At 38.0% G+C, this 27,642-nt stretch overlaps 1 protein-coding gene across 1 annotated transcript in view; it reads right to left on the bottom strand.

The window, feature by feature from the left end:
• Positions 1 to 27,642, bottom strand: part of bark (protein bark beetle) — a 106,885-nt gene that overhangs the window by 32,132 nt on the left and 47,111 nt on the right. Inside the window, 20 exon segments of the mRNA XM_071662074.1 lie at positions 1,358 to 1,511; positions 1,825 to 2,033; positions 3,349 to 4,425; positions 6,088 to 6,300; positions 7,439 to 7,559; positions 7,953 to 8,088; positions 9,522 to 9,626; positions 10,181 to 10,278; positions 10,848 to 10,970; positions 11,311 to 11,505; positions 12,443 to 12,669; positions 14,292 to 14,455; positions 17,474 to 19,005; positions 20,363 to 20,520; positions 20,903 to 20,994; positions 21,483 to 21,721; positions 22,102 to 22,306; positions 22,422 to 22,558; positions 22,958 to 23,018; positions 23,020 to 23,149. Coding sequence (XP_071518175.1) covers positions 1,358 to 1,511; positions 1,825 to 2,033; positions 3,349 to 4,425; positions 6,088 to 6,300; positions 7,439 to 7,559; positions 7,953 to 8,088; positions 9,522 to 9,626; positions 10,181 to 10,278; positions 10,848 to 10,970; positions 11,311 to 11,505; positions 12,443 to 12,669; positions 14,292 to 14,455; positions 17,474 to 19,005; positions 20,363 to 20,520; positions 20,903 to 20,994; positions 21,483 to 21,721; positions 22,102 to 22,306; positions 22,422 to 22,558; positions 22,958 to 23,018; positions 23,020 to 23,149 — 5,376 coding nt within the window.

Here is a 27,642-nt window from a genome sequence, read left to right as displayed (position 1 = left end):
GACAGCGACAAAGTATAAAAAAAAAAAAAAAAAAAAAAAAAAACATAATTCATAGTCTGCCTTTATTTGTTCCCATCGCCACCTCGCCACACATGGAATAACAACCCTCTTCCCCCTCATGTGTGCGAGGTAGCGCTAGGAAAGACACCAAAGGCCCCACTCGTTCACACTCAGTCTCTAGCTGTCATGTAATAATGCACCGAAACCACAGCTCCCTTTCAACATCCAGGCCCCACACACTTTCCATGGTTTACCCCAGACGCTTCACATGCCCTGGTTCAATCCATTGACAGCACGTTGACCCCGGTATACCACATCGTTCCAGTTCACTCTATTCCTTGCACGCCTTTCACCCTCCTGCATGTTCAGGCTCCGATCACTCAAAATCTTTTTCACTCCATCTTTCCACCTCCAATATGGTCTCCCACTTCTCCTCGTTCCCTCCACCTCCGACACATAAATCCTCTTGGTCAATCTTTCCCCACTCATTCTCTCCATGTGACCAAACCATTTCAAAACACCCTCTTCTGCTCTCTCAACCACACTCTTTTCATTTCCAAACATCTCTCTCACCCTTACATTACTTACTCGATCAAACCACCTCACACCACATGTTGTCCTCAAACATCTCATTTCCAGCACATCCACCCTCCTGCGCACAACTCTATCCATAGCCCACGCCTCGCAACCATACAACATTGTTGGAACCACTATTCCTTCAAACATACCCATTTTTGCTTTCAGAGATAATGTCCTCGACTTCCCAACATTCTTCAAGGCTCCCAGAATTTTCGTCCCCTCCCCCACCCTATGATTCACTTCCGCTTCCATGGTTCCATCCGCTGCCAGATCCACTCCCAGATATCTAAAACACTTTACTTCCTCCAGTTTTTCTCCATTCAAACTTACCTCCCAATTGACTTGACCCTCAACCCTACTGTACCTAATAACCTTGCTCTTATTCACATTTACTCTTAACTTTCTTCTTTCACACACTTTACCAAACTCAGTCACCAGATTCTGCAGTTTCTTACACAAATCAGCCACCAGCGCTGTATCATCAGCAAACAACAACTGACTCACTTTCCAAGCTCTCTCATCCAGAACAGACTGCATACTTGCCCCTCTTTCCAAAACTCTTGCATTCACCTCCCTCACAACCCCATCCATAAACAAATTAAACAACCATGGAGACATCACACACCCCTGCCGCAAACCTACATTCACTGAGAACCAATCACTTTCCTCTCTTACTATTCAATTTTACATTTCATTTAAAAACAAATAAACTGTGTAACTGTACATTGAAAAGTCTATCTTTTATCAATTTCAGTACAAGAATATAGCACTCACTAACCTTAAACCACCCCAGTATTCCTGACTGTCGTTTTCCAAATTGAGATCTCCACAAAAAATGTAGACAAAGTCACCATTCCAGGCACATTCATAAGTGTGGTCATATATCTGACCATTCATCCGGAGAGTACACTCATCTAGTCCTGCCTCTGTACCTATTGTAAATAACAAAATATTATTTTCACAAACACTTACCCATTATCACACAATACTCACTTTTCGTGAAAGATAGCAGCTCAAAGGGTACACTATATTATAGTGTGTGTGAGTGTGTGAATAAAAGTATATATATTTTTCATGCCAATCTGCTGTTTTGTGCCTTAGTGAGTGACTGCCATGTATGATGATACTCTATTCAAACTGTGTTTAAGGTTCTTGATTAAAGTATAATAAATATGACAATAAAGATATGAGCTTATGTACCATTGTAGTTCACAAAATTTACTTAGAAAACTACAGAAAACTTACCATCACATTGAATGGGGTCTGGCCATGACCGAATTCTGATGAGAGCGTTGGGGAACATCTCAGTTCGTTTATTAAGTCCAATGAAGGTGTTGACGGTGTTGTACCCTAGCTGCTTACAGACTACCTGGGCATTTCGCTCTGTGAATCTATCATCACACATGGGCACCCACTGCTTGGTTGTACCATTATAGATGTCCAAGAAGCCATCCCTGTATAGAAAAGATCCAAGATATAAGCAATGTAGCTAAAAAATTTTCAAATTTAAGAAGCTATAGGGACCATCACATTCAATACTCATTACAGTAGCTGGAGCCCCCCCAAAATTCCGACTTATGAAATTAGTTCAAGCTATGATCATTTTCTTACAGCAAAGACATTCAAACATACATAATGTATATCTATAAGCACATAAATAGTCCGAACATATGAAGATGAGCAACGAGAAAATGAGAAATATGGTATATTTGTCCGAAGTGCAGGGAACAAGATAAAGGAGAAAACTGAAGAGGAGGTAAAAGGATGCAGTGAAACTACTTTGAAACACTAAAGCCTGAACATGAGGTCTTCATGGAATACAGCACACTGGAGCAATGTGGTGTACAGGGGACAATGTGATGTCAACAATCTCAATCTGGTCAAATGAAGAAGCCAGGAGAAACCATGAAAGGGTCTGTAAGGCCTAGTTGAGGAGAAGGGGCTCTAGTTTCAGTGCATTAAACATGACAGTTTCAGAGATGAGTTCCTAGCACTGGCTCACAATGAAGGGAAAACAATCAAGTGTGACATAAATCTTTCTTTCACACACATTCACCATTTTCCAAATTAGTTAGGAAGCTGCCATACATTATGCACTGGAACTAGAGCTCCCCATATGTATGCATACTCTTACTTATTTACATTTCTGCTCAGGAACCTTTCTTTGGGGCACCTGCAGTGCACAGAAACCCATCCACATCCACTGGACAGGAACACAGGTAAGAGAGTGTGATGTTGCATATCAAACTTTGTAAAGTGCAGAATGATTAAGGGGCAAAAGCTCTAATGTCTTCAAAAAGGAAGTTGGATCTAGGACTTGAAGGAATTCCTGATGGGACCAGGCATCAGAAAAGTATATAGATAGAAAGCTCAGTTATATGCTGAATTAATGTCTGAAGTATTGTGGAGAATGCAGAAAAAAGGTTACACATACATGTCTGGGCACACACTTTCAGAAGACTAAATATCTAACAGCAAAGGAGTGATTCAAAGGACTTACTTTATCGTGATCAGAACATTTACAAATAACAATATATGATCAATTTGCATGATGTCTGCCTAAAAGATATTGCTCTGAACCTAAAAATAACAACCATAAACAATGAAACATATAACATTATCAATCATCAAAATTAGCTGAAGCTTAAAAGCAAATGTAATTTTTGCTTTTACCTTTACCCATGTCTTAATTCTAAATCATCTCATTATGAAAAAAAATGGCAATCACACTACGTTGTACATTTTAACCATAAAAAAATATTCACTTACCTTCTACTATCACAGTCCCCTTCCACACATAATCTCACAGATTCTAAAGAGGATTTTGTTTGACGGCCAACTCGGTAGTGTGTAGCTTTTGAGGTATCAATAGGTCGCATGGTGATGCGATTGTCTCTTCGACCTACAGCTTCTAGGCGACCTAAAACAAGTATTCCAACACTTGGAAAGAACTCCAATGTGGCCCCTGCTTCAATCACCAGAGTCACTCCAGGCATAACAGTTAAGTCAGATTTTATTACATATGGTTCTGAGCGGTGAGTTAACCATAAATCATGGAAGAGTCGACCACCAAGAGCATCCAACTCCATTGTCTTCTCTTTTGTCCCTGATGATCCCACTGATGATACAGGTGCTGAGAGAGTGTTTTCAATGAGATATGGGAGATAGTCAGCAAGAGCAAAATTATTCCAGTCATCAAAATCAAAGATGCGCTCCTTGATTACCTTAAGGTCAGGAGAACCCCACCAGTTAGCTTCGACATTGAGGTAATTATTAATCCTGCTTGTGAACAAGCCAGCTAATAACTCATAGTCCATTTCATTGGATCCAAACAGGTTATGTGTAATATTTATTTTCTGAAGCCCCCGAACTGCTATAGTATAGCTTGCAGGTTGGTAGGCATGAGATGAGGAGCTCCGAAGTTGAAGCGCATGACTATTTCCCTGAACTCTGTTGTATTCAAAGTAAGCACTAACAACACCAAGGATGCCACTCTGACTGTTAGTATTGAATTCCACCATATATGAGCCAATATTTGAGACAATGAGGTTGTCATAAATGAACAGCTCTTTCTCCATGCCCCTCAGTGATATCAGACCTTGCTGGCAGGTATTTTTCTCGAATTTTGAGTAGGACATGTTTACACGAGAAAAATGACCATCCACTAGAAACTGAAACTGGGCATTATCTAAGAATGATGAAGAATTGACATAAACAGAGTGGGTGAAATTTTCAGTGTATTGCCACACATAGGGAAGCATCAAAACCACACCACCACCACCATTATCTTCCATCACAGTGTCTTCTAGCACCCAGTGGAAGAGGTTGTTCGACTCTCGGATATCCCTGCAGACAAATAAAACGTATTTTAGCTCATAATCAAAGTTTCCTGTAAAGTATTAAAATCATTCATATTTCTCAGTTTTAGAGTGATATGTTTTCGAAAATATACAAATTACACTTGCTAACTGTTTATTCAAGATCGAAGGAAAAAGTTCCTTTTGAAGTTGATGTAAAGGAAACAATATTAATCTGTAAGACATTTATCCAAAGAAGATTTATCTAAATCTCTGATGCACATTCCCTTTGTGAACTCTCTCAAGAAGTGGCCATGACAAAAGATTCTCCATAACTGTTGGGCTCTAGAGCTGCTTCTTAGCCTTCAGTGCCTCACCCTTAACAGGCCGCTGATAGAGGGCAACTATAGCACAGCATTTTCAGAGGATCTTAACTAATGTTCCTACCAAATACTTCTATCTACTGTGTCAACCAAATGTTCCTGCCTAATATTCCAAACTACTACACCTACCTAATGCTCTCAGCTAATGTTCCTACCTACTACTTCTACCTAATATATCTTGCTAATTCTCCTGTCTAACATTCCTATCTACTACTTCCATCTATTGCTCCTACCATTTTGCCCAAAGGCAGGGCAATTGCATAGCAATCAGCACAGGAAAATCTAGTTGCAAAGGAGTTTGTAAGTTAAGTGTTGTCAAGTGTTATGTGTAACAATGAGAGATTGTATGTCTGTGGACAGAATGCCAGCAGTCCATGTGTGGGTGAGGCAAAAAGAAAAGACATTTACCTAGGTCAAAGGAGTCAAACTTGACAACCACTGAAGTGCTGGCTCACTATACAGTTGTCACTAATTCTCCCAATACCCAGGCAGGTAATACTGGTATATACCTTACTGGTCGATGGTTGCCTACCAAATACTCCCTACAAAAGCATTCAATGCATGATTTTGATATGTACGCTTAAGTTTAGAACAGATGAGGTTTTTTATCAATATGCTGTGTTTCCTACTTATTTCTTAATATTCATCAATATGCTGTATTTCCTACTTATTTCTCAACAATATGATATCTGTTTTAAATCCTTCCCGAAACTTATTTTCTTATTTAGGAAGAAATGTTTTGGTCTTGAGACAAAGTTTGAAGACACGAGCAGCAATGATACATTCTTCCAGAAAACAGGAAGGATATCATCCAGTCTGTAAGCTCTCCTAGTTTCTAAAGAACCTCTATGTAAAAGATAAATTTGGTGGAAATAAAATTCTAGACTAGTTCAAAGCAGAATGAAGAGAAAAAAAGGCAGCTGAAGTGTGTAGCTTGATCAGAGGGAGGTATAGCTTCAGTCTAATAAACTGTTAAAGAGTAAATATCCACGTGCCTACAACATCACATATATATTTGGCTAAGCATCTATATGACTGAAAAATGAGGTTAAGAAACTGGTCCTACAATGCCCTCCCTACACACAAATAAAAACCTGTGTAATAAGATACCTCCCTAAGAACCCAAAATGTAATCAGACTAAACATCATAAGTTAAGCCAATAACAAATATCATCTTTTTGCAAAAGAACAGCAGTACTGATCACAATGATACTGTGTCATTTTTGGAATCTGGACTTACACGCTGAATACCTGACTTCCAGATTGACATGAATACGTATGCAAGACATAACACTTTTCGAGCAAGACTAATCATAAGGTATCCTTACCAGCTGTACTGATCAATGCCTCGACCATTGCCAGATATAGTAGTTCCATTAAACATGAATGTGATCTCTGCAATGTCATCATTATCAATTCTAGCTCTGAATGGTGAGAGGGTATACAGCGCCTGCTTCTGATTATTGATAACCTCAGAGTTAACTACCATAAGGCTTTCATTGGCACATCGGAGTAGGTGATCTCCATCATCTGTAAGATATCTGTTGGATGATAAACAAGACTATTTGTACAAACAGATAAAGGTGACATTACACTATCAGGTCAAAGCACTGCACAAACATTTTAAGGGACTGGGTTTGATCCTAAATATAAGAAGGTAGTGTTGCTTTATATAACATGAACTATAACATGTAAAATCCCTGCACAACATGAAGGTCGTTACCCTACTACAAAGCCAAGTCTGCATTAATGATCACATCTTCCCTTTGGAGAGAAAACTTCTAATACACTCAATGTCTGAAAACTGAACATCTTAAAGTAAGACTTACAAGCATGGAAGCAAATGCTGTGGATTTGAAAATGTACAGTATATCAAAACATCAATTTTGATGAAAATTACTTTTAATCTGCTCTGGTATAGTGGGTTACAACTGCCACAGCTTCTCTCATAGCAATTCTCTTGGGAATTCAAAAATTGAGCATTAACTGAAGATTTGTGATAAAATGTCCTATCCATAACTCCGATGCCTTGTTGCCCCTAGGAGCTTTCCTTTTTTGGGGTGGGTGACTAAAGTAGAAAATTCTCCACTGCTGCCTCATCCAAAAATCCTACCATGCTCCATTTCCCTTTCACTTCACCTCTTTGGACCCTCTGCCTAATATTCTCCCTCACTTTCCCCTCCAAAACTGCTGGCTGTCTTCTGGTCAACAAATTATAGGAATAAAAAACAGTAACATCTCAATACTTCTATTACTTTTTTTCATACAATTCGCGATTTCCCGCATTAGCAAGGTAGCGTTAAGAACAGAGGACTGAGCCTTTGAGGGAATATCTTCACTTGGCCCCCTTCTCTGTTCCTTCTTTTGGTCAATTAAAAACAAGAGGGGAGGATTTCCAGCCCCCTGCTCCCTTCCCTTTTAGTCGCCTTCTACGACATGCAGGGAATACGTGGAAAGTATTCTTTCTCCCCTATCCCCACAGATAACTTCTATTACTATAGCAACAAAACATCAGCAAGAGCTGGATACAAAAAAAATACTCTGAAATTCTGAAATAAAACAGGTTTTATCTGGAGAAATATGTATATACACAGGCAAATGAGATCCAATGAGACAGCTGTCAACATCCTAATCCCACTAATATCATTTGGAGGCTTTGATGTATTCATTCAAACATACCTGTTATAATGCAAAGTAGATATACCAATTCCATTTCTATGAATCTGGGATTTGTCAATGTATACCATGGGCCATTTTGAACGGAAGTTTCGCAGGTCTCCAGCTTGAGCTATGTCTCTCCCTGGGTTTATATGATAACATTAATATAATCTGTTATGACTGAGGATCAGATCAGACAATAAATTACATTTTGATATTTTGTATCAAGTCATAACAAACGGATGACATTAAATGAGGAATGATTTAATGTGAAACATGCAATCCTTTTTTTATCATTATTTCTAATGCATGTATTTCATCATATAAAGTAATATTGTTTATTCCATCACAAAAACATGGAACTGCTAAAGAGGATAACAATGTTTTGGGGAAAGGTGAAAGATTATCAAGAATACTGCCAGAAAAAGAGATTCAGCATGCCTTTAGTAACTCCAAACAAGCAAATCTTTCTGTGTACTGTAGATGATGGTATAAAAAGATATGAAAAAATAAAGTGAGGAAATTTCTAACTTACTATCTATAGCAGTGAAGACAATTATGGCATCCCCAAGAGCATAAGGCCCTGAGCTATATTCAATTGTGATGGCATAGCTGCTGGAAGTTGTAGGGAAAGCCACTCGGTCTCCTCGGAGATCCCAGCGTGCAATATCCTGAAAGTACATACAATAATTAGTTCCGAGTTTTATGACCTTACACCCTTTAACATTATATATCACCATCACTTAAAGCAAAAGCACATGGAATGTAATACTGTGAATATAATAATAGATGTACCATGTGGAAAACTGCACAAATCTGTGTTTAGTGACAGACAATTTTAATAGAAATTCAAGGCAGGATTGTGATTTCATACTCCTCCAGAATTGAGTGTTAAAATAAGAAAGTCTCTGAAAAATGTGTTACAACATTATTGTTATACCATTCTTCCATTTTATGCACCTAATAACTTCATTCCTATTCAAATGGGATGGATCAAGTAAATACGGCCTCTCTCCCTTCACTCACCCTCAACTCCAGTGTGTTTAACAGAGAATGAGCTTTATCAATGACATAACGCTAAAGTCTTCATTTTGCACAATAAGCTTATTCATAACAAAAGTCTACTGACACCAATCACACTACCTCCACAAACAACACATTGCCACCGCATGTGATTGAAATTATTCCTCCAGCATCCTTATCTCAAATACCTCTAGACCTACTGAATTTAATCACTCAATTGTATATTATTTCTATTATGGCTCACTTAGGTTTACATCATCTCTACTGTAACATACAACTCTGTTCTGCTCAGTAAATCCAGAAATATATCTATCACTTATGTTACCTGTTCTATGTATCTATCAATCTATGTCTCTGATGCCCTTTTCTCTTTAAGGACTCCCTCAATGGGGTGGCCATGGCAAAAGAGTATCCTTAACAGGTGAACTCAAGTACCATTTCTTGGCCTTTTAGTCCCTCATCCTTAACAGGCCACTAGCAGGTGAACTCAAGTGCCACTTCTTGGCCTTTTAGTGCCTCATCCTTAACAGGCCGCGAGCAGAGGATAACTCATGCAGAATTTTCAGAGGCTCCTGCCTAATATTCCTACCTGTTACCTATGTAACCTGTTTTGCCTGTTTATCACCATATTGCATAGTAAAACCCAAGTAAAATAACTACTTTTACGATTCATTAATCCTCAGTTAACTCCCTTGGAGGGTGTTGCAAGACTCTCTGCCTGCTTGTGGATATGCAACATTCAGCAAGGTTGCAACATTACAGAACAATCTTCTCGAAACATTTCTTGCTCTTTAAGGAGTCCAGCCTTGGAGCTGGAGGACTCCTTGGATAACAGTCCTTGGGGATAAAATAATAATAATAACGCTACCTCGCTAATGCGGGAAATGGCGAATAGTATGAAAGAAAAAAGAAAATAATAATAATAATAATAATAATAATAATAATAATAATAATATCTATAAAGCAACAGCTGCTCAACCACCTGAAGATAACCTTGCTCAACCCTCGACATCTTAAAGATCAGATATAATCTACCTTCATGAATATACAAGAAAAAAGCTTATAAAAACATCCATCTTACCTGACTTTCAATTACTCTCTGGTAATCATAAATCACAATATTCTCAGTACTCTCCGTTATGATGTGGCTCAAGACCTGAATGCCAATTACATTGGAATGCCCCGTCTGAAAAGTAATTATCAAGACTTGTAGAAGACGAAGGTGCAATGCAACAGATTTGTATTTGTTTAAGAAAGCAGAAGACACTCAATTCAGTAAATTGAATTATCTATCAAAGTTTTAAATATTACTTTTAGTACTGAGATGTACAATATTCTTGAGTTTGGTGAATATCTTACCAAGACCATCATGACTATTTAGCTTTAAGTAATGATTAATACAGTAAATGGTTATGTAATCAGTTAATCCTGTATGCACATTATCATCATATCTTAGGACTCACAAATGATTGGTGAATATACTTATTCATAAACAAAAGCTTAAACTTAAGGAACAATGACAACTTCAATTTTTCTTCTGTATCATTATATCATATCTAATTCTTAATGGAATATTACACATACGATTTAGCAATATATTTGCTGATAACGAGGTATCTTTTAAGATAAGAACTAAAGTACCATATATCTAATGGATGCATGGATTCAAACCATTATCAAGAAATGGAGTGATGATACTCTTCACTGATAAATAACCATATGGATATCCTGAATTCTCACCGAGACATGGATGGTTGTTCTTGTGTCAGTGCCTCGCAGTGTCTGAGTGATGAAATACTCTGGTTCATTGACTTTTAACTGGATCTTTGTTGCAGAGCCTGAAAAAATTCAAATAGAACATTTTTCCATAACTAACTGCCTTTTCTGCTTTAGCAAGGTAGTATCAGGAAGAAAATAAATGGCCTTTTGGCTGTCATGTGTAATGTACCAAAACCATAAACTGCCATCCTCAGTCAAGCCCAACAAATAACTGGTATTCAAGCTTTACCATGACTGCTTTACATACAGTGGTTCAGTTCAGTGACGGCATGTGACCACCTCCCCATATACAACAGCACTATGATTCATTCTATCTACAAGACTGTATATCTCTTGCCCATCACTCAATCCCTCCATCTCTTCCACAGTCTTCCCCTCTCACTTACTCCCTCCACTTCCAACGAGTAAACTCTTTTTGTCAGTCTTTCTTCACTCATCCTCTCTATATGCCCACAGCATTTCAGTACACCCTGTTTGGCCCTCTGTCATCCTGTGCTCACCCGCATACATGTATGTGATGTGACCAAGATGGTAGAGATACTAGAATTCAGTCATGTTTTGCACTACTGATGTTAGTGATGCACCTGTATATTTAACTGAAATTTATTTAAATATCAATATAACTCACCTGGAATTTCAATATACTTGTCCTGCAGCAATTTTAGCCACCCTGTCAGTTCTCTCTGCTCAGCACGAGATAAGAAAGGGTTGAAGTGCAGCCCTGAACCATCATTCAACTGCAGATCAGATTCTGGGGAAGTAAGGAATTGGTAGCCATATAATATTTTATTGTAACATGCTCTATTTCAAAAAGCTAATAACTATTTTCAGTTAGTCGTATGATATAAAACTGTCTGAAGAAGGTTCTGTGGAAATTACTACAGTATACTACAGAGAAACTATGACTTTTAGGTTCAGGATAAAAAATAATAACCTAATCTTATCCCATATAATACTAAATATTTCTTACTGAAAAACGGACAGTCTTCAATTTACTAATCTGGCATGTTCTATTCTAGTTCTGACTGAATCTTGAGCAGTAAGCTAGGGGGGACATATCCTGCAATTTTCTCACTCTCACCAATACTTACCAGTAATGTTGACTCCAAGCTGTTTTACACTTATGCCATGCCTTTTGTTCCTAGTAAACAAGCAGTTCTTGAAAACACGAGCTTCTGGGTTCACAATGGCATACTGGTTGCTGTAAATGACGCCAACACCATCATGAGAATTGTCCCGTACCTCAATATCCTGTATCACATGGTGGTGGTAGTCGATTTGCAGGGCTGATTAGTGAGGAAAAAATGAAGATTTAACAACTTCAGTTACAACACTAAACAGCATGTGCAAAAACAGTAATGGTACTGAAAGAAAATTAAGGTTATGGTTATTTCCAGGCTCTGGCAAGTAGAAGAGTATGCATAGCTGGAAGAGTACAAAACAGATATATCATGTCTTTGCAATCAAGATCATTGTTGGATGAGTTCATGCAAATGAATGGAGCTTCAACAGTTCAGTTTTGCAGGTAGTGTTATTTTTTTTCTCAGAGGGGGTTTCAGAACAATTATCTTTACTTCTTTTTTATGCAATGGTAGATAAAAGCAAGGTTTTTGGCTACTACAACACATTCTGATAGGGCTTTATCAGAATTTCCTTGACAGAGTGAAGTCCCTTGCAAATCTGATTAGATAAAATTTCAGTAAAATGCATATCAACTTTAGAATAGCTGGATGCTGGTTAGTACATTTAGGGAGAAGCATTAGGTTGGAATATTAGGCAGGAACATTAGGTAGACACATTAGGAAGCAGTAGTCAGTAGGAACATTAGGTACAAGCCTCTGCAAACACTGAGCTAGAGTTGCCCTCTGCCAGTGGCCAGTTGAAGGTGAGGCACTAAAGACTAGAAGTGGCAATGGAGTTCACTAGTTACTGGAACTCTGCTGTCATGGCCACCCCCTTGAGGAAGTTCCAGGAGGGTACAGGTGTTAGAGATATAAAAAGATAGATAGATCGAAAGATAGACCTCATTTGAATTTCTTATCCATTCCATAAACTGAACTAACATCATCATTGCCGAGCTGAAATCTTAGTACTTCTTCAATAACTGTTATAATTGTTTCAGTACTGCTCAGTTTTCGTCCTCAACTGAAACAGGCATTTCAAGACTGTCGTAAGTAAGTGAGGCAGATTTCACTGAAGCATTCAATTTTTGAGAGAACTTACCTGGTTTAAAACTCCTTGTTGTGTAATCAAGCAATCCCGCCTTCTCAATAACAACTCCTTTCATATGACTCTCATGAGCTGTCATGCCCAAGCGAATTCCTGCCCAAGATCCTGGATAGCAGCGGATACCAACGTCTTCTGCATGAGAACAAGAATTTTCTAGCTCCCAAAAGGTATCACTCTCGCATTTTGTTATGTCTGTATCAAACTCATCACACCGTACATTGCTGTTGAAAAGCAGTTTGAAATAAGTAATGGGTATGGTTTTGTCAATGTAAATCTTTTACATTAGTTTCAAAGATTATAATTTTCCTCATAAAAAAAAAAATGGCAAACAAATCTGAGCAAGTCAGCAAGCACACTAATAATTCAAAATATACACTGGAGTCTTTTCATACTCATTGGTTATGATATTGCTACTTTTGCTGTGGCTGCCCCCTTGATGGGGGTTTCCAGAAGGAATAGGTATCAGAGATATAGATAGACATGATAGTCTTTTCATACAAATCAAAATATACTAAACAAAATTTTCTTAACCTTCATACTCATATATCTATGACTACAAAAAAGTGAGTACCTACTCTCGGAAACAATTCCTCTCTGTAAACATCATTCAGCAAAACTAATGTTTATTATAAGACCATTCTGTCATGCACTGGTCCTTTAGAGGTAAGAATAACCTAAAAACAAAAAATAAAACAAAAAAAAGTCAATAAATTCTCTAGGGAACAAATACTGGTCTATAACCATTCAAACAACCTGCTTAGTCTTGTAACTAAGACATCTGAGGAAAATAATGTATGAAACAACTAATATCTCCATCATTCTTATTATGTGAAAGACAGTTAGCATATCTAAAACAAAGAAAAATGAATAGATGGTTTCCTTGTACTAACAATATGATAGTTGAAAAAAAAAAAATCCTCAAAATTGGGTGTAAGGATAACAACTTACCATAATCACAAAGAATTCCTGAACTGGGCTGCCAGTATATATCTCACACATTGATAAATCAACAAAAATCATATCTTTCTTATCACAAAAAAATCCTCACTTTATGAGCATGGATTACACACTCTGATCATATATTTTAAGAGAAATTAATGGAAGATCCTCGTAACTGGTATTGATGAGGCAAATAATCATCAACTTAGAAACAGGAGAGCATCAATTTGCTGCTCGGATTACCATCTAAGGCACTCCTTCAGCACCATTCTAATGATATACATTATCCGTCAGCATTAGACCTCTTATAAATAAATCTAAGCCTCCATAACTGGTTAAGATTAGATAGGATGATATCTTCCTTAAAGAGCATTGGAACCACTGGCTACTCCTAAGTAAAATAATATACCTACATAGAATGAGAACAGAAACTTTTGAAAGAAAATTAGATAAATAGCTAAATACAATCCCAGATGAATGCAGGATTGACAACTACTGTATGTAATATATGTATGGCAATAACAGCGAAAACCAGTATTGTTAATAAGCAAGATTTGTAAGTACTATGCAACAGCCCTGCCTAAAGACACAATCTTGTCATAACCTTTTTGTATGTATGTGAAGCTTCTTAGGCCATCTGAATGGAAGGAACGAAAAACCTCTTGTGTGAGAGCAAAATTACACAATTCTTAAACCACTTTCCATTTTGAAGAACCACTGCCTCGTAGGGTGACCACGTACACAGCAGAACAATCATAATTACAAGTTAATGTTCGAGAGTACACATCAAATTCATAAATTTTGCACAATTCTCATATAACATAAAAACTCTACTTCATATATTCACAAAGCAGCACAGATTAATTTCTTTTATGTAAACTCAATAACTGTAAAAAACACAAACCTTAAAAGAATCATAGAAGTCTGACCATCCAATGGCATCTGACCTGGTTCAAGAAACCAGTCTTCTGGGTTGAGAACATATCCCATCTGTTGGCAGGCAGTCGCTGCAGCATCTTGGGTCCAGCCATGGTTGCACACAGTTCCCCATTCACCATTTAAATACACCTGGTTAGGAAATTGGCTTTGAATTATTTTTGCCATCTGAGACAAGAAGCTTGATGGATACAGTGTTTGCTTATATCACAGGACAAAGGACACTTTCATTCACTCCTTGGCCTCTTTTGTGAAAGAATGAATATATAGTTTTGACATAAATGATTCCAAATTTGAAATTTCTAAAAGCTCAAATGGCTGAATTTTGAGTTTCAAAAAACCTCTACCAAACAAGTAGGAAAAACATTCTTACTTTAATAAGATGTCTGATTTATCTACACCTTATGAAAACCTTTGAAGAAACTTGAAGATAAATACCATCATAAGGCAAATTCAGTGGAAAGCTTAGTTTTCTTAACAGTTAAAGGGAAAAAAAAAGTGAATTAAGATAAAGAGGATGTTCTAAACATATTGCCAAAGTTAGGATATGCTGACAAACAGATGACCTTTCTATCAATCTATTCAATTTTTTTCACTCTTCTCTCATTTACAGAAAGTGGCATAAATGCATATGTCCTCTCAGTTCACTTACACATCTTCAGCTCAACTGATATACAGTATCTCTATCCCCAACGATCCATCTGTCTATATCTTTGACATCCATTCCCTTGGGGAACTTCCTCACAGGGAGTGGCCACAGCAAGTCTCCACAGCTGGTGAACTCCAGTTTATACTCAACCAATTCTCTTAACCCACTGCCCATTTCTTTTGAGTTCTACCTCTTTTTAGTATAACTTAAAGAATATTACCATACATCATTACCAACCAGTCAAGCAATCCTGCATGGCCACATCTCAAAAACTTTTCATCCCTGCATCCTTGCTAAGCATATTCTCGCAACATAAATTTATCATAATCTTGATTCATACATTCACCTAGGTCTACCTATCTAGACCTAGGTAAATCAATGTCTCACATGCGTAAATCAGAACAAAGGCAAGCACTCCATTATGCAAAAATCTTTTGGATTATATGTCTAACCATTTTTCATTCACTACATGTGTGGATCAGGTGTTTGCTTTGAAGAATGTATGTGAGAAATACTTAGAAAAGCAAATGGATTTGTATGTAGCATTTATGGATCTGGAGAAGGGCATATGATAGAGTTGATAGAGATGCTCTGTGGAAGGTACTAAGAATATATGGTGTGGGAGGCAAGTTGTTAGAAGCAGTGAAAAGTTTTTATCGAGGATATAAGGCATGTGTACGTGTAGGAAGAGAGGAAAGTGATTGCTTCTCAGTGAATGTAGGTTTGCGGCAGGGGTGTGTGATGTCTCCATGGTTGTTTAATTTGTTTATGGATGGGGTTGTTAGGGAAGTGAATGCAAGAGTTTTGGAAAGAGGGGCAAGTATGAAGTCTGTTGGGGATGAGAGAGCTTGGGAAGTGAGTCAGTTGTTGTTCGCTGATGATACAGCGCTGGTGGCTGATTCATGTGAGAAACTGCAGAAGCTGGTGACTGAGTTTGGTAAAGTGTGTGAAAGAAGAAAGTTAAGAGTAAATGTGAATAAGAGCAAGGTTATTAGGTACAGTAGGGTTGAGGGTCAAGTCAACTGGAAGGTGAGTTTGAATGGAGAAAAACTGAAGGAAGTGAAGTGTTTTAGATATCTGGGAGTGGATCTGGCAGCGGATGGAACCATGGAAGCGGAAGTGGATCATAGGGTGGGGGAGGGGGCGAAAATTCTGGGAGCCTTGAAGAATGTGTGGAAGTCGAGAACATTATCTCGGAAAGCAAAAATGGGTATGTTTGAAGGAATAGTGGTTCCAACAATGTTGTATGGTTGCGAGGCGTGGGCTATGGATAGAGTTGTGCGCAGGAGGATGGATGTGCTGGAAATGAGATGTTTGAGGACAATGTGTGGTGTGAGGTGGTTTGATCGAGTAAGTAACGTAAGGGTAAGAGAGATGTGTGGAAATAAAAAGAGCGTGGTTGAGAGAGCAGAAGAGGGTGTTTTGAAATGGTTTGGGCACATGGAGAGAATGAGTGAGGAAAGATTGACCAAGAGGATATATGTGTCGGAGATGGAGGGAACCAGGAGAAGAGGGAAACCAAATTGGAGGTGGAAAGATGGAGTGAAAAAGATTTTGTGTGATCGGGGCCTGAACATGCAGGAGGGTGAAAGGAGGGCAAGGAATAGAGTGAATTGGAGCGATGTGGTATACCGGAGTTGACGTGCTGTCAGTGGATTGAATCAAGGCATGTGAAGCGTCTGGGGTAAACCATGGAAAGCTGTGTAGGTATGTATATTTGCGTGTGTGGACGTATGTATATACATGTGTATGGGGGTGGGTTGGGCCATTTCTTTCGTCTGTTTCCTTGCGCTACCTCGCAAACGCGGGAGACAGCGAGAAAAAAAAAAACATTCAACTGAGCCTCTATTTTGCTCCCTTGTAAAGCTCTACTAAAGGATTCCAGCTTTCCCCTAATAATCCTCTCTGATCATCACTCCTAAATTATCAACCACCAAATATTTTTCTAATTCTCCAACCAAGGTGATATCTAAACTTTGAATGTTTATCTCTTTTAAAACAAATGATCACCTTGTCTTTTTTAGGTTACTTGACTATCCTCTTCCTGCACGCATCATCAAAGTCTAATTTCACAGTCTGAATCAGCCGTGAGAAATACACAATCCACACACCAGTAATAATCTCTAACAGGTTCCAACTGACCACTGCAATATCCTTACCTCACTCTCATTTCGTGTAATGCCTTACAATAAAAAATACTGCACACCATGGTGACATTCAGCAGTCCTGACACATTCTTACATTTATTCAAAATACTGCAAACCATGGTGACATTCAGCAGTCTTGACACATTCTTATATTTATTCAAAATACTGCAAACCATGGTGACTTTCAGCAGTCCTGACACATTCTTACCTTTATTCAAAAAACACACCAACATTCACTTGGACATAAATGTCAACAAGTTTCATATTTGCTTATTCTGGAACGGTGAAACATTTTCTTTTTCATCAAAACTGTCAGAAAATATAAAGGTAAATAAAAAAGTCTTATGTACTTACCATAAGTCTTCCTTCAAGATCATCCTTGCCACCCACCAGTTTGACAGAAATAGGTGGACCCTCTGTTACATTGAGAGCATGCTCATCAGCAGTTATGTTGGCTGTATCTGTGCCATTCAGCATTATCTCGTTAGTTTCTTCCAACAGAGCTGCTTTTGCTAAAGCCTCTTCTTGCTGAGAGGTACCTTGGAGAGTGAAGCGGACATCCCGCTTTCCAGAACCTTCTGTGCGCAAGAGTCCTGCCACCATCATACCAGTGCCTTCAGCAAATTCCAGTGTGGTACCAAAAGCAATTGTCAAAGTTCCAGTGTAATGGACAAAGATGTCCCTAGTTACAGTATAAATGCCATCATGAAGGGTAATTTCACCATTCACTTCTCCACCAACTATATGATTGTCCATTGGATCAAAAAAATCAGGTTCGCTCATTTGTCCTGCTTCAGTCACAGGTGTTTCAACATTGTTACTACTTAAGAGAAAGGGGTGGAACTCCACTAATGCCAGATTGTAACGGTCACGGCGATCCAAAATCCGCTCAAAAATGTCCCTTTCAAATTTGCTTCCAAGCCAGTTGTAGGTAGCATTGATTGGTGTACTCTGATCTGTTGTATGCGAGCTAATTTCATACATAGAATTACGATTCTCAATCAAATTCCTGTAAAGGATAACGTTTGAGGAACCTACACATACAACTCCTGATGCACGGCTTCGAGACTGAATATTACTATACAGTTCTTTGACAATATTGTTCTTTATGGTGTTCTTTTCTACTACGAGAGCTTGATCAAGTCCACGAAGTGAGAGAGCGAGTCGAAGAACGAACCACCCAGTGTTGTCCTTAAAATTGTTCCTTAGTATATGTCCTCCAAAAGGTAAACCTGGCAACTCAACTTTGTCTTCATTGTAAATCATCAGAGTCCCTTGTTCATTTTGTTGAAACTCATTGTACTCAATGGTCAGATTCATATTAACAGCAGGGCATATCTTTACGGCTAATCGTTGGTTTTTCTGAAACAAATTCTGGCCCATCTGAATAATTCGATTCCCGCCATTTCTAAGCCAGCATGACTCTATCTCTACTGCTGCTCTATAACCTTCTGCAAAGGTGTTCCCACTAATATTCAAAAAGGCATCCCGGCAAAAGTTACCAATTCGTAGACCAACATCTAAATTCCTGCTAATTGTAGAATAAGCTACATCAGTCTCTTGTTGTATTTTAGTGTCTAGTCCACTTTCATTGAACCAAACTGCAAAACCTCGCAGTTCATTGTCAACAATGTTGCTCCATGTAACATTCTGAAGTCCTCCTTCATAAGTAATATTTACTCCATCACCAATATTCTTATTTATAGTGGAATGTGTTATATTAACATCTCCTGCACCCATTTTCACATTAAGACCTGAACCAAAAACATTCTGTGTCAAGTTAGATTGATGAATGTGAACAAGGCTTCGCATGTTTTCAACTGCTACACCATTACCACTGTTGTTTCCAACAAAGGAATTTTGAAGACTGAGGTCATACACTTTGTCTGCAAAGAGAAATGGGAATGTCTTGTATAATATTACTAATAGCTATCTTACCTGGAAAAGAGGGTTCAAACTAAACAGCACTGTTTTAAGATTCACAAAAAAAAATATATATATATATATATATATATATATATATATATATCCCTGGGGATAGGGGAGAAAGAATACTTCCCACGTATTCCCTGCGTGTCGTAGAAGGCGACTAAAAGGGAAGAGAGCGGGGGGCTGGAAATCCTCCCCTCTCGTTTTTTTTTTTTTTTTTTCCAAAAGAAGGAACAGAGAAGGGGGCCAGGTGAGAATATTCCCTCAAAGGCCCAGTCCTCTGTTCTTAACGCTACCTCGCTATCGTGGGAAATGGCGAATAGTATGAAAAAAAAAAAAAAATATATATATATATATATATATATATATATATATATATATATATATACATATATATTCTTTCTTTCTTTTCTTTCAAACTATTCGCCATTTCCCGCATTAGCGAGGTAGCGTTAAGAACAGAGGACTGGGCCTTTGAGGGAATATATATATATATATATATATATATATATATATATATATATATATATATATATATATATATATATATATATATGTAACTACCTATAATGAATGCAAAATGGTAATTACCTATGTATGTAAAATGAAAAGAAGTAAAACCAATCAAAATCTCATTTTTCACACAAAAGTACTTTTAATGATTCCATTTATTATTCACAATTACCAGTTTACCTTAATACTAAAAAACAAGCATGATTAATCTATCTATCTTTAACTCTGATGCCCATTCCTACCTGAAACTCCTTCAAAGGGGTGGCTACAACAAAAGTCTCCATATCTGGAGAACTCCAGTGCCACTTCTTAGCCTTTTTGCCTAACCTTAAACAAGCAAGTGACAGAAAGCAACTCCACTGCAGTGTTTCTAAAGTTTGCTACTTAATGTTCCTACTGACTACTTCTACCTAATGCTCCATCCTACAACTATGTAATGTTCCAAACTTCCTACTTACTACTATTACCTAATGTTTCTACCTAATGCTGCTACCTACTACTTCTATGTATTGCTCCTACCATTTCTTTCATCCCAAGAGCTTAATATAACCAAAAGATTACAACATGGAACTTTGTGGGAAGATTGATGTTCAACCAAATTAAAAAAAATTTCAATAATCATGATTGACAAACTGATGGTAAAAATTCACTGGGGCACTAAAAGATACCTAATCAAAGTATATGTACTGATCTTCATTTCATGGTCTTGCTATTCTACATGTACATAAATTCCTAGAAAACATCCTTTACGCTTCTGTTAGAGTGCAAAAGTCTCTCTAACATAGTTACTTATTTTCTTACATTTGCTTGCTACCACCTCCATGAATATAAAGGAGAGCTTGCGAGACTTGGCAGTAAATTTGATCCAGATACTGTTTCCACGTGATACAACAGATGTTGGGAAGGTGTGGTTCCTCAGTTCAAATTTGGTCAACAAGTCACCCCACTGATCACGATCCCTGTTTGGGTAATTATAAGTCCATGAGTTTTGAGTTGTGGGCAAGATAAATGACATTCTAGTGAATAATAGAAAGAAACATCATTCATGGCAATAAATAATATGCACCATAATCACTGAGACTGCCCACAGCACTTGTAGTGTGGAACCAATGCTCCTTTAACTCATCTATTAGAGGAACTATATGTTAGGGAACTCTATAAAATCTAAATTACTTTAAACTTTTGTACTTCAATGACAGAACCATCATCTATATTTAGTGAACAATTTTCAATTTTCCTTTTTAATGTGCATCTGCTGAATTTCCCATTAAAGGCAAGACTGGCTGAAAAGTTAGCCAAACACTAACATCAGAAGGAACATACAAAAAAGAGGCTATTCACCTGACTTCCACCATGCCAGCTCCATCCTCCTCTGCTTGCATATATGAGAAGTGGACCGTAAAGACAAAGTCAGTTTTCCTAATGTAGAACGACTGTGGACACAAAAAATAAAAATATTAGAAACACACCCACACAATATATGCAGGGTTTTCCTGGGGATAGAGAAATACTTCCCACATATTCCCTGCATGTTGTAGAAGGAGACTAAAAAGGGAGGGAGAAGAGGGCTGGAAATCCTCCCCTCCCATATTTTAATTTTCCAAAACAAGGACCAGAGAAGGGGGGGGGGGCTAAGTGAGGATATTCCTTCTATAAGGCTCAGTCCTTTGTTCTTAATGCTACCCTGCTAATGCAGGAAATGGCGAATAAGAATGAAGAAAAAAAAGTGTAAAAGGAGGACAATCATCAGTTACAAAGTGCTTTTGTACCATCATCCACTGATGAAGCTGCAGCCTTATCAAAGGTGAATTCTTGGTTCCAGATGGAGTTTGCAGATACCACCCACATTAATGACTCCATTGTAGAAGCCATTCTATGCCTATGTACAATTAAGTCCCCTTCAGAATATTCATAGACTTACCCTGACACAGGTGAGGTCATTGAAGGAAAATCTGTTCTGTGTAGCCACTGTCACGATAGGGTAAGCCTGACTGGGGTTGGAAGCCCCCGAGCAAAAATCCTGGAAAGTGTCTGATGCTGAACGGTCCGGTTCACGGTGGTGGAAGTTGTACTTGACCCCATCACCATGGTTGTCTCTAACTACTGAGGACTCATCTATCAACAAGGAGCCAGTTGAAGTGTTCACATACACACCATAACCTATGAAAATATTCCTTCTTTATACACGTAATGAACCACCACAGAACTAAGAGTATTGCTTCAACAATAAATCTTTAGGATATTTGCTCTGTTCAAGATAATTCAAACATTTCTTTTAATCTTCATAAATGGTAAATAATTCTTAAATCACAGCAGGGTCATATAAATACTTTAAAGACAAAGAACCTACTCTTTATCAAAACTACAAATAATTGGCGACATTTCTTTTTACTGTGTGCTTGGCACATTTAAGTCTCAAAAGTTAAGAAAAAGGAAACCCATTCTCTGCCAAGCTTTTATACTGAAACAACATAAAATGAAGCAGTATGATGGCACACTAATAGATAAAGGTTAAAGCAGAGTACAATACGGAGACTCACCGGCATTTCCTCTAAATGTAGCATCCTGTAAATGGATGAAGGTATCTGGTAAGGTAATATTGATACCATTAAAGGCATTGTTGGAGATGGTGACATGGCTTATGCGTGGTGGCACCTTCCGGCACATCACAGCTGAATCCACTTCTCGCTTGGGTCCCATTCCAGCATATTCCAGTTCCACGTAACTCAAAATGGATTTTGATACCTAAAACAGGATATAATACACCATAAGTCATATCACAAGTTTTGTGATGATATATCATACAAGTAAGCAATAACAATCAACTGATAGAGAACACAATACACATTATTTGCCTGACCTTCTGGTATAAGGTATTGTCTTGGAAAAGTTTTCCCTCGTACTCAGCATCATCGAAAAGGATGCCATGCCAGTAATTGGTTCCTCTCCAGAGAGCGTGGTAGCCATCACAATCTAGGCCAAGATCAGGGTGCATGTCTGGGATTCGAAGAAGGAATGTTAATTGTACAATGTCAAGACTAGAGTAGATATGTTTACCTCAAAATGTCATGATCCTCGTCAATGGATTTTTTTTTTAATACTTGGGCACCGAGAAGTTGGTGTATATTTCACGCTAAGATATAAATTACAACACAAAGATGAGCATATACAGAGACCTGTCCTAAATTGTTGGAAGATGGTGAGTTATAAAGATGGGGTTCATGGATTTATGTGATTATCAAGACCTGAACGTTATCAAGTTGGATCCAAACGACCCTTAAAACGCCCTTAAGAACAAAACCTTGACAGCCAGAACCAATCAGAGCATCAGGGACTTTAGATCAATGGCTGTGACGATAAATGGCTATGACGATCAAATACTATGGTTCTCCTTACCACAAACACCACCGCCCATGGCATGTGTGTGCCAGGCACACTTGGTTATGTCGTCTTCGAGGACCCGTGCAGAGTGGCGCCTCGTACAGCACGGTGGCTGTGTCATTGTTGGCTCGGTCCTGCCATTCCCAGTACTTGCCTCCTGTGTAGCCCAGCTGCCGGCACGCCACGGTCATGTCCTCTGCCGTCCAACTGGAAAAGAAGATGGCCATTTGGTTACCAGTAATCTAACAACCCTTATGTCATCTACGTTCGTGCGGGATGACTTTGATGATCACTCGCCCTCCTCGCGTCTTTGATAATTGATTTTATATCAAAAAAGTAACGTAAAGTAATTAGTTCAATGCTAGAAATGAGAAATATGACTAAAAACAATAACTTCCACATCCAGAAAAGACTCCATCTCTTCCCATTTCGCAATTTTTCATACCATTATCATTAAAACAAACCCCAAGATGCCTTTTATTTGAGATTCCTGAAGCTAAAATTTACGGTGCCCCAATCCACACGACTTCTGCAGCTCCAAGACTGCGCTACCATCAGGAGCAGGGAAAGGGTGATTTTTTTTTTTTTTTTGAAGCAATAAGTTCCATGAAATGAGACCAGACTCTTCTCTGTCAACTAAAGATATATGATAAAGGTCAATCAGCCAAAGAAAAAACGACGGAATAACGCCGTATTCTTGGGCGTTGTCAAAAAAAAAAAAAATGAAATAGGCAGCAGTAGTAAACTCAATTGTTTTCCCAAGAACAGATTCGTAATAACCAGTACTTCCACTAAACTTTCACAAAAACGAACTGAAAATGACTGAAAAATGGCACAAAATCCAAGTGTCATGCCTGAAATTCCCCGCTAAACACCTAACTATAACACACAAACTATTCTCCAACTGTGGTCACTACGAAGTATACATGTTCATATAATAATAATCCATTAACAACAATGAATTATACGAGTTAGGTTCATACAACACCGACGAATCATACATGTTCATATAACCCATTCACGAATTCACACGCAGTTAAAAGCTTCCCAAGCCATTTACCTCATAAAAAATGGGTGGTGGATATTGTCCTAGGCGTTTAAAGACACCAGTCGGTAATATTGAATGAATGCGATGCGAATATTCTTCAACAGCCTAACCACAACCTAAACCCTAACCCGACCTGACCTGAAACGCTTATAAAAGAATATCCTCAACCCGTTTTCTTTTTTTTTATGGTACAATTAACCAGATTCGATAAAGACTTTTCCTCTTACACAACTTACGAGCACAATACATCTCTTGTATTGAGGAAAAACTCGGCCCCCATGGTCTGTGAGCAGCTACTGTGTAGCTTTTATCATTTATCTACTACTGAAAACAGGAAGTGTTACAACTTTCCCATGGGAAATGTGTTCACGTATTTATGTGGTCTGTGGTCTCCACCAAACTGGCTGGCCTCGGCTCGTGTATATATATATATATATATATATATATATGGAACAGAGAAGGGGGCCAGGTGAGGGTATTCCCTCAAAGGCCCAGTCCTCTGTTCTTAACGCTACCTCGTTAACGCGGGAAATGGCGAATAGTTTGAAAGAAAAAGAAAAGATATATATATATATATATATATATATATATATATATATATATATATATATATATATATATATCCGCCCCCCCCCCCTACACAATTCCCCAGCGACTTAACGGGTGAAATCTAATTTGAAACTTGGGTTGTTACTTAAGATCTGGCTAAGTCAAACCTAGATTGATGCATTAGGATTATGGCTGATAAATAGAAAAATGCGTTGGTTAGAAAGTAACTTCAATATTTAGGATGGTCTAAAAAAAATAGACATTTTGGTTTGAATTTACGAATAACTTGCTACACTAGGATTGGCCTCGATAAGTTAGTATGAAATTATAAAATCAAATCTTCAATAATGATAATGATAATAATTATTATTATTATTATTATCATTATAATAATAAATTCATTAACTTTGAAAACAATAGATTCCATATATCCATTACGAAGGCTTAACCCTTTGAGCATTTCTACATTCATAAAACCTTATAAATACTAAATATCTACTTATCATGAGAGAGTTTAAAGAGAACGTTTTTAATTATTCATAAGCAGTAGATTTATCTACACTTAAATCTCTGGGCGTTTTTATCTGACCCAAAACACAGCCTTTTGTTTTCTATTCATAAACTGCAATTAATGGCCTCTTGTCTCCTGCATACTTTTTACTGGCAGTTTATAAAATTTATACTTTTTTTCTCACGTGTAATTAGAAAGTATAAAACTTGAATTTTCTTATATAAACTCATTTCATCCAAAAATAAATTTCATTTGAGCGTATGTATGTATATATGATATTGCTGTTTTTTTGGATAACAACCGCTGTGTTGTAATTAACCCAAACATCGAAACCAAAATCAAACAAAATAATAATCATAAAAAATAATTAAAATATTTTTTTCTTAAAGGAAAAACTTAAAAAAAAAAAATCCAACTACAATCTAGCGACCCCTGGCACAAACGTCCAAGTCCTTGCCGGCTCTCGCCAGCGGGTACAATACCCCCGACTCACGTAAGACCCAAAAATATAATTCCATCAGAACACCGTAATTGCTCCCACTGGATACAACCAAATCTTTTGCATATGAAATACCGGATTTCTGAATGCGAGATGCAAGGCTCCACAGTTCCAGCTTTCAAGAACTGAGGTTATCATGCGAAATATTACTATTATACACAGTCATTCACACATACTTGGATTAGATTTAATATTCCCAGTCTTTAAAAAAAAAATATCGTAAATACTTTCCCTTTGCCATTTCTTTTCCCGCTTCATAATTCTCTATTTCAATTAAGGTCCGGCCTTGGTGTGGAGTTTTGTTCGTGAATGAAGCCTTCAAACATAAATTAGTCATCATAAACCATTATGACCACAAGGTAGTTAAACCAGAGTTTAGCCAACAAGCAATGGTACTTTGAGACGCCATTATTATAATCATTAATAGTAATAATAAAAATTAATAATAATAATAATAATAATAATAATAATAATAATAATAAATTCATTCTTTCGTCTGTTTCCTTGCGCTACCTCGCTAACGCGGGAGACAGCGACAAAGCAAAATAAATAAATATAAATAAATAATAATAATAATAATTATAATAAGAATTATAATAATAATAATAATAATAATAATAATAATAATAATTATAATAATAATAATTTCGTGTTCCTAATATTTAAAGTGAAAACAAGTCTCCAATAACGAAATTAGAGTTTAAAGATTTTACAAAAATGTCAATTTGTCTCCAGGGAACATTTACCATTTATGTGGGGCATCAATAACGCCATATTTTCATAAATTAAATACTGAAAACGTAAAAAAAAATGGGTTCCATTACGCATGGACGAACATAGTAATGTTTTTAATTCATTCTAGACACAATTATCATTTCATCTTTCCAGAATCGTATTTTTTCAAACAGTTAATTCTCAACTTTGCTATATAAATGTACTGGTCTACAACCTCGTATAATCACAACCCCCGTCTCAAAACCAGAGGGTTGTAGACGACGACTAAGGTGTGGCTGGCTTGGTCTGTGCCGCCATTACCCGGGTCCAAACCGCCACCAGCGGACCCATCCACCCTCAGTCACCCACCAGCCCTCGCAGGGAGAGGATGCGCAAGTCTTTTGAGATGAGGATTCTAGACCATTCTCGTCATTTTTGCTTTTAAATGTTATTCCTTCGGATGTGAGTCGTGCCTTGATCATCTTAAGTCAATATTAACCAAGTATTGAACGCCATTTAATGTTTTTTTAGGGGGCTTAATATGAACCTCTTCGTTCGCTGCCCGTCTGCTCCCCTAACGCCATCACACATGCGTCGTTTACGTCGTGCTCAAGGGGGTCGTTTACGTCGTGTCAAGGGGGTCGTTTACGTCGTGCTCAAGCGTCGTCGTAACATCTTGGCTTAGGGAGACGGGAGCAACCTCAAAGAGCGTTGGTAAAACTTGAAAAATCGAATGCATGTTGAAGAAAACAGACAAATGGGGTTTTTGGGCGTTTAAATCACCAACAGATGGGGTGGGGGCGTTTAAATCGCCAACAGGTGCGGGCGTTTAAATCGCCAACAGGTGGGGGCGTTTAAATCACCAACGGTGGGGGGGGGGGGGCGTTTAAATCACCAACAGATGGGGGAGCGTTTAATTCACCAACAGGTGGGGGCGTTTAAATCACCAACAGATGGGGTGGGGGCGTTTAAATCACCAACAGGTGGGGTGCGGAGGCGTTTAAATCACCAACAGGTGGAGGTGGGGGCGTTTAAATCACCAACAGGTGGAGGTGGGGGCGTTTAAATCACCAACAGGTGAAGGTGGGGGCATTTAAATCACCAACAGATGGGGTGTGGGGAGGTTTAAACCACCCACAGAAGGTGGTTTTATTAAAACAAAAGGAAATTGAAATTAAAACAAAAGGTGGAAATTAAAACAAAAGACAAACGGGTTGGGTTTAAAGGCATGAAAAAAGGCAAGCCATTTAAAAGCGCCGACAAGAGAGGGTGTGTGTGGCCAGCACAACGAGTCGTTAGTACATAGAGGGAAACTACCAGTTCAGCGTGGCAGTCAACGCCAATTCGAGGCCAGGCCATCATGGCAACTGGGTCGTACC

This window comes from Panulirus ornatus, chromosome 5 (genome assembly GCF_036320965.1).
Source record: "Panulirus ornatus isolate Po-2019 chromosome 5, ASM3632096v1, whole genome shotgun sequence".
Taxonomy (NCBI): domain Eukaryota; kingdom Metazoa; phylum Arthropoda; class Malacostraca; order Decapoda; family Palinuridae; genus Panulirus; species Panulirus ornatus.
The sequence above is the reverse complement of the archived record's forward strand: the minus strand, read 5'-3'. Positions and strand labels throughout refer to the sequence as shown.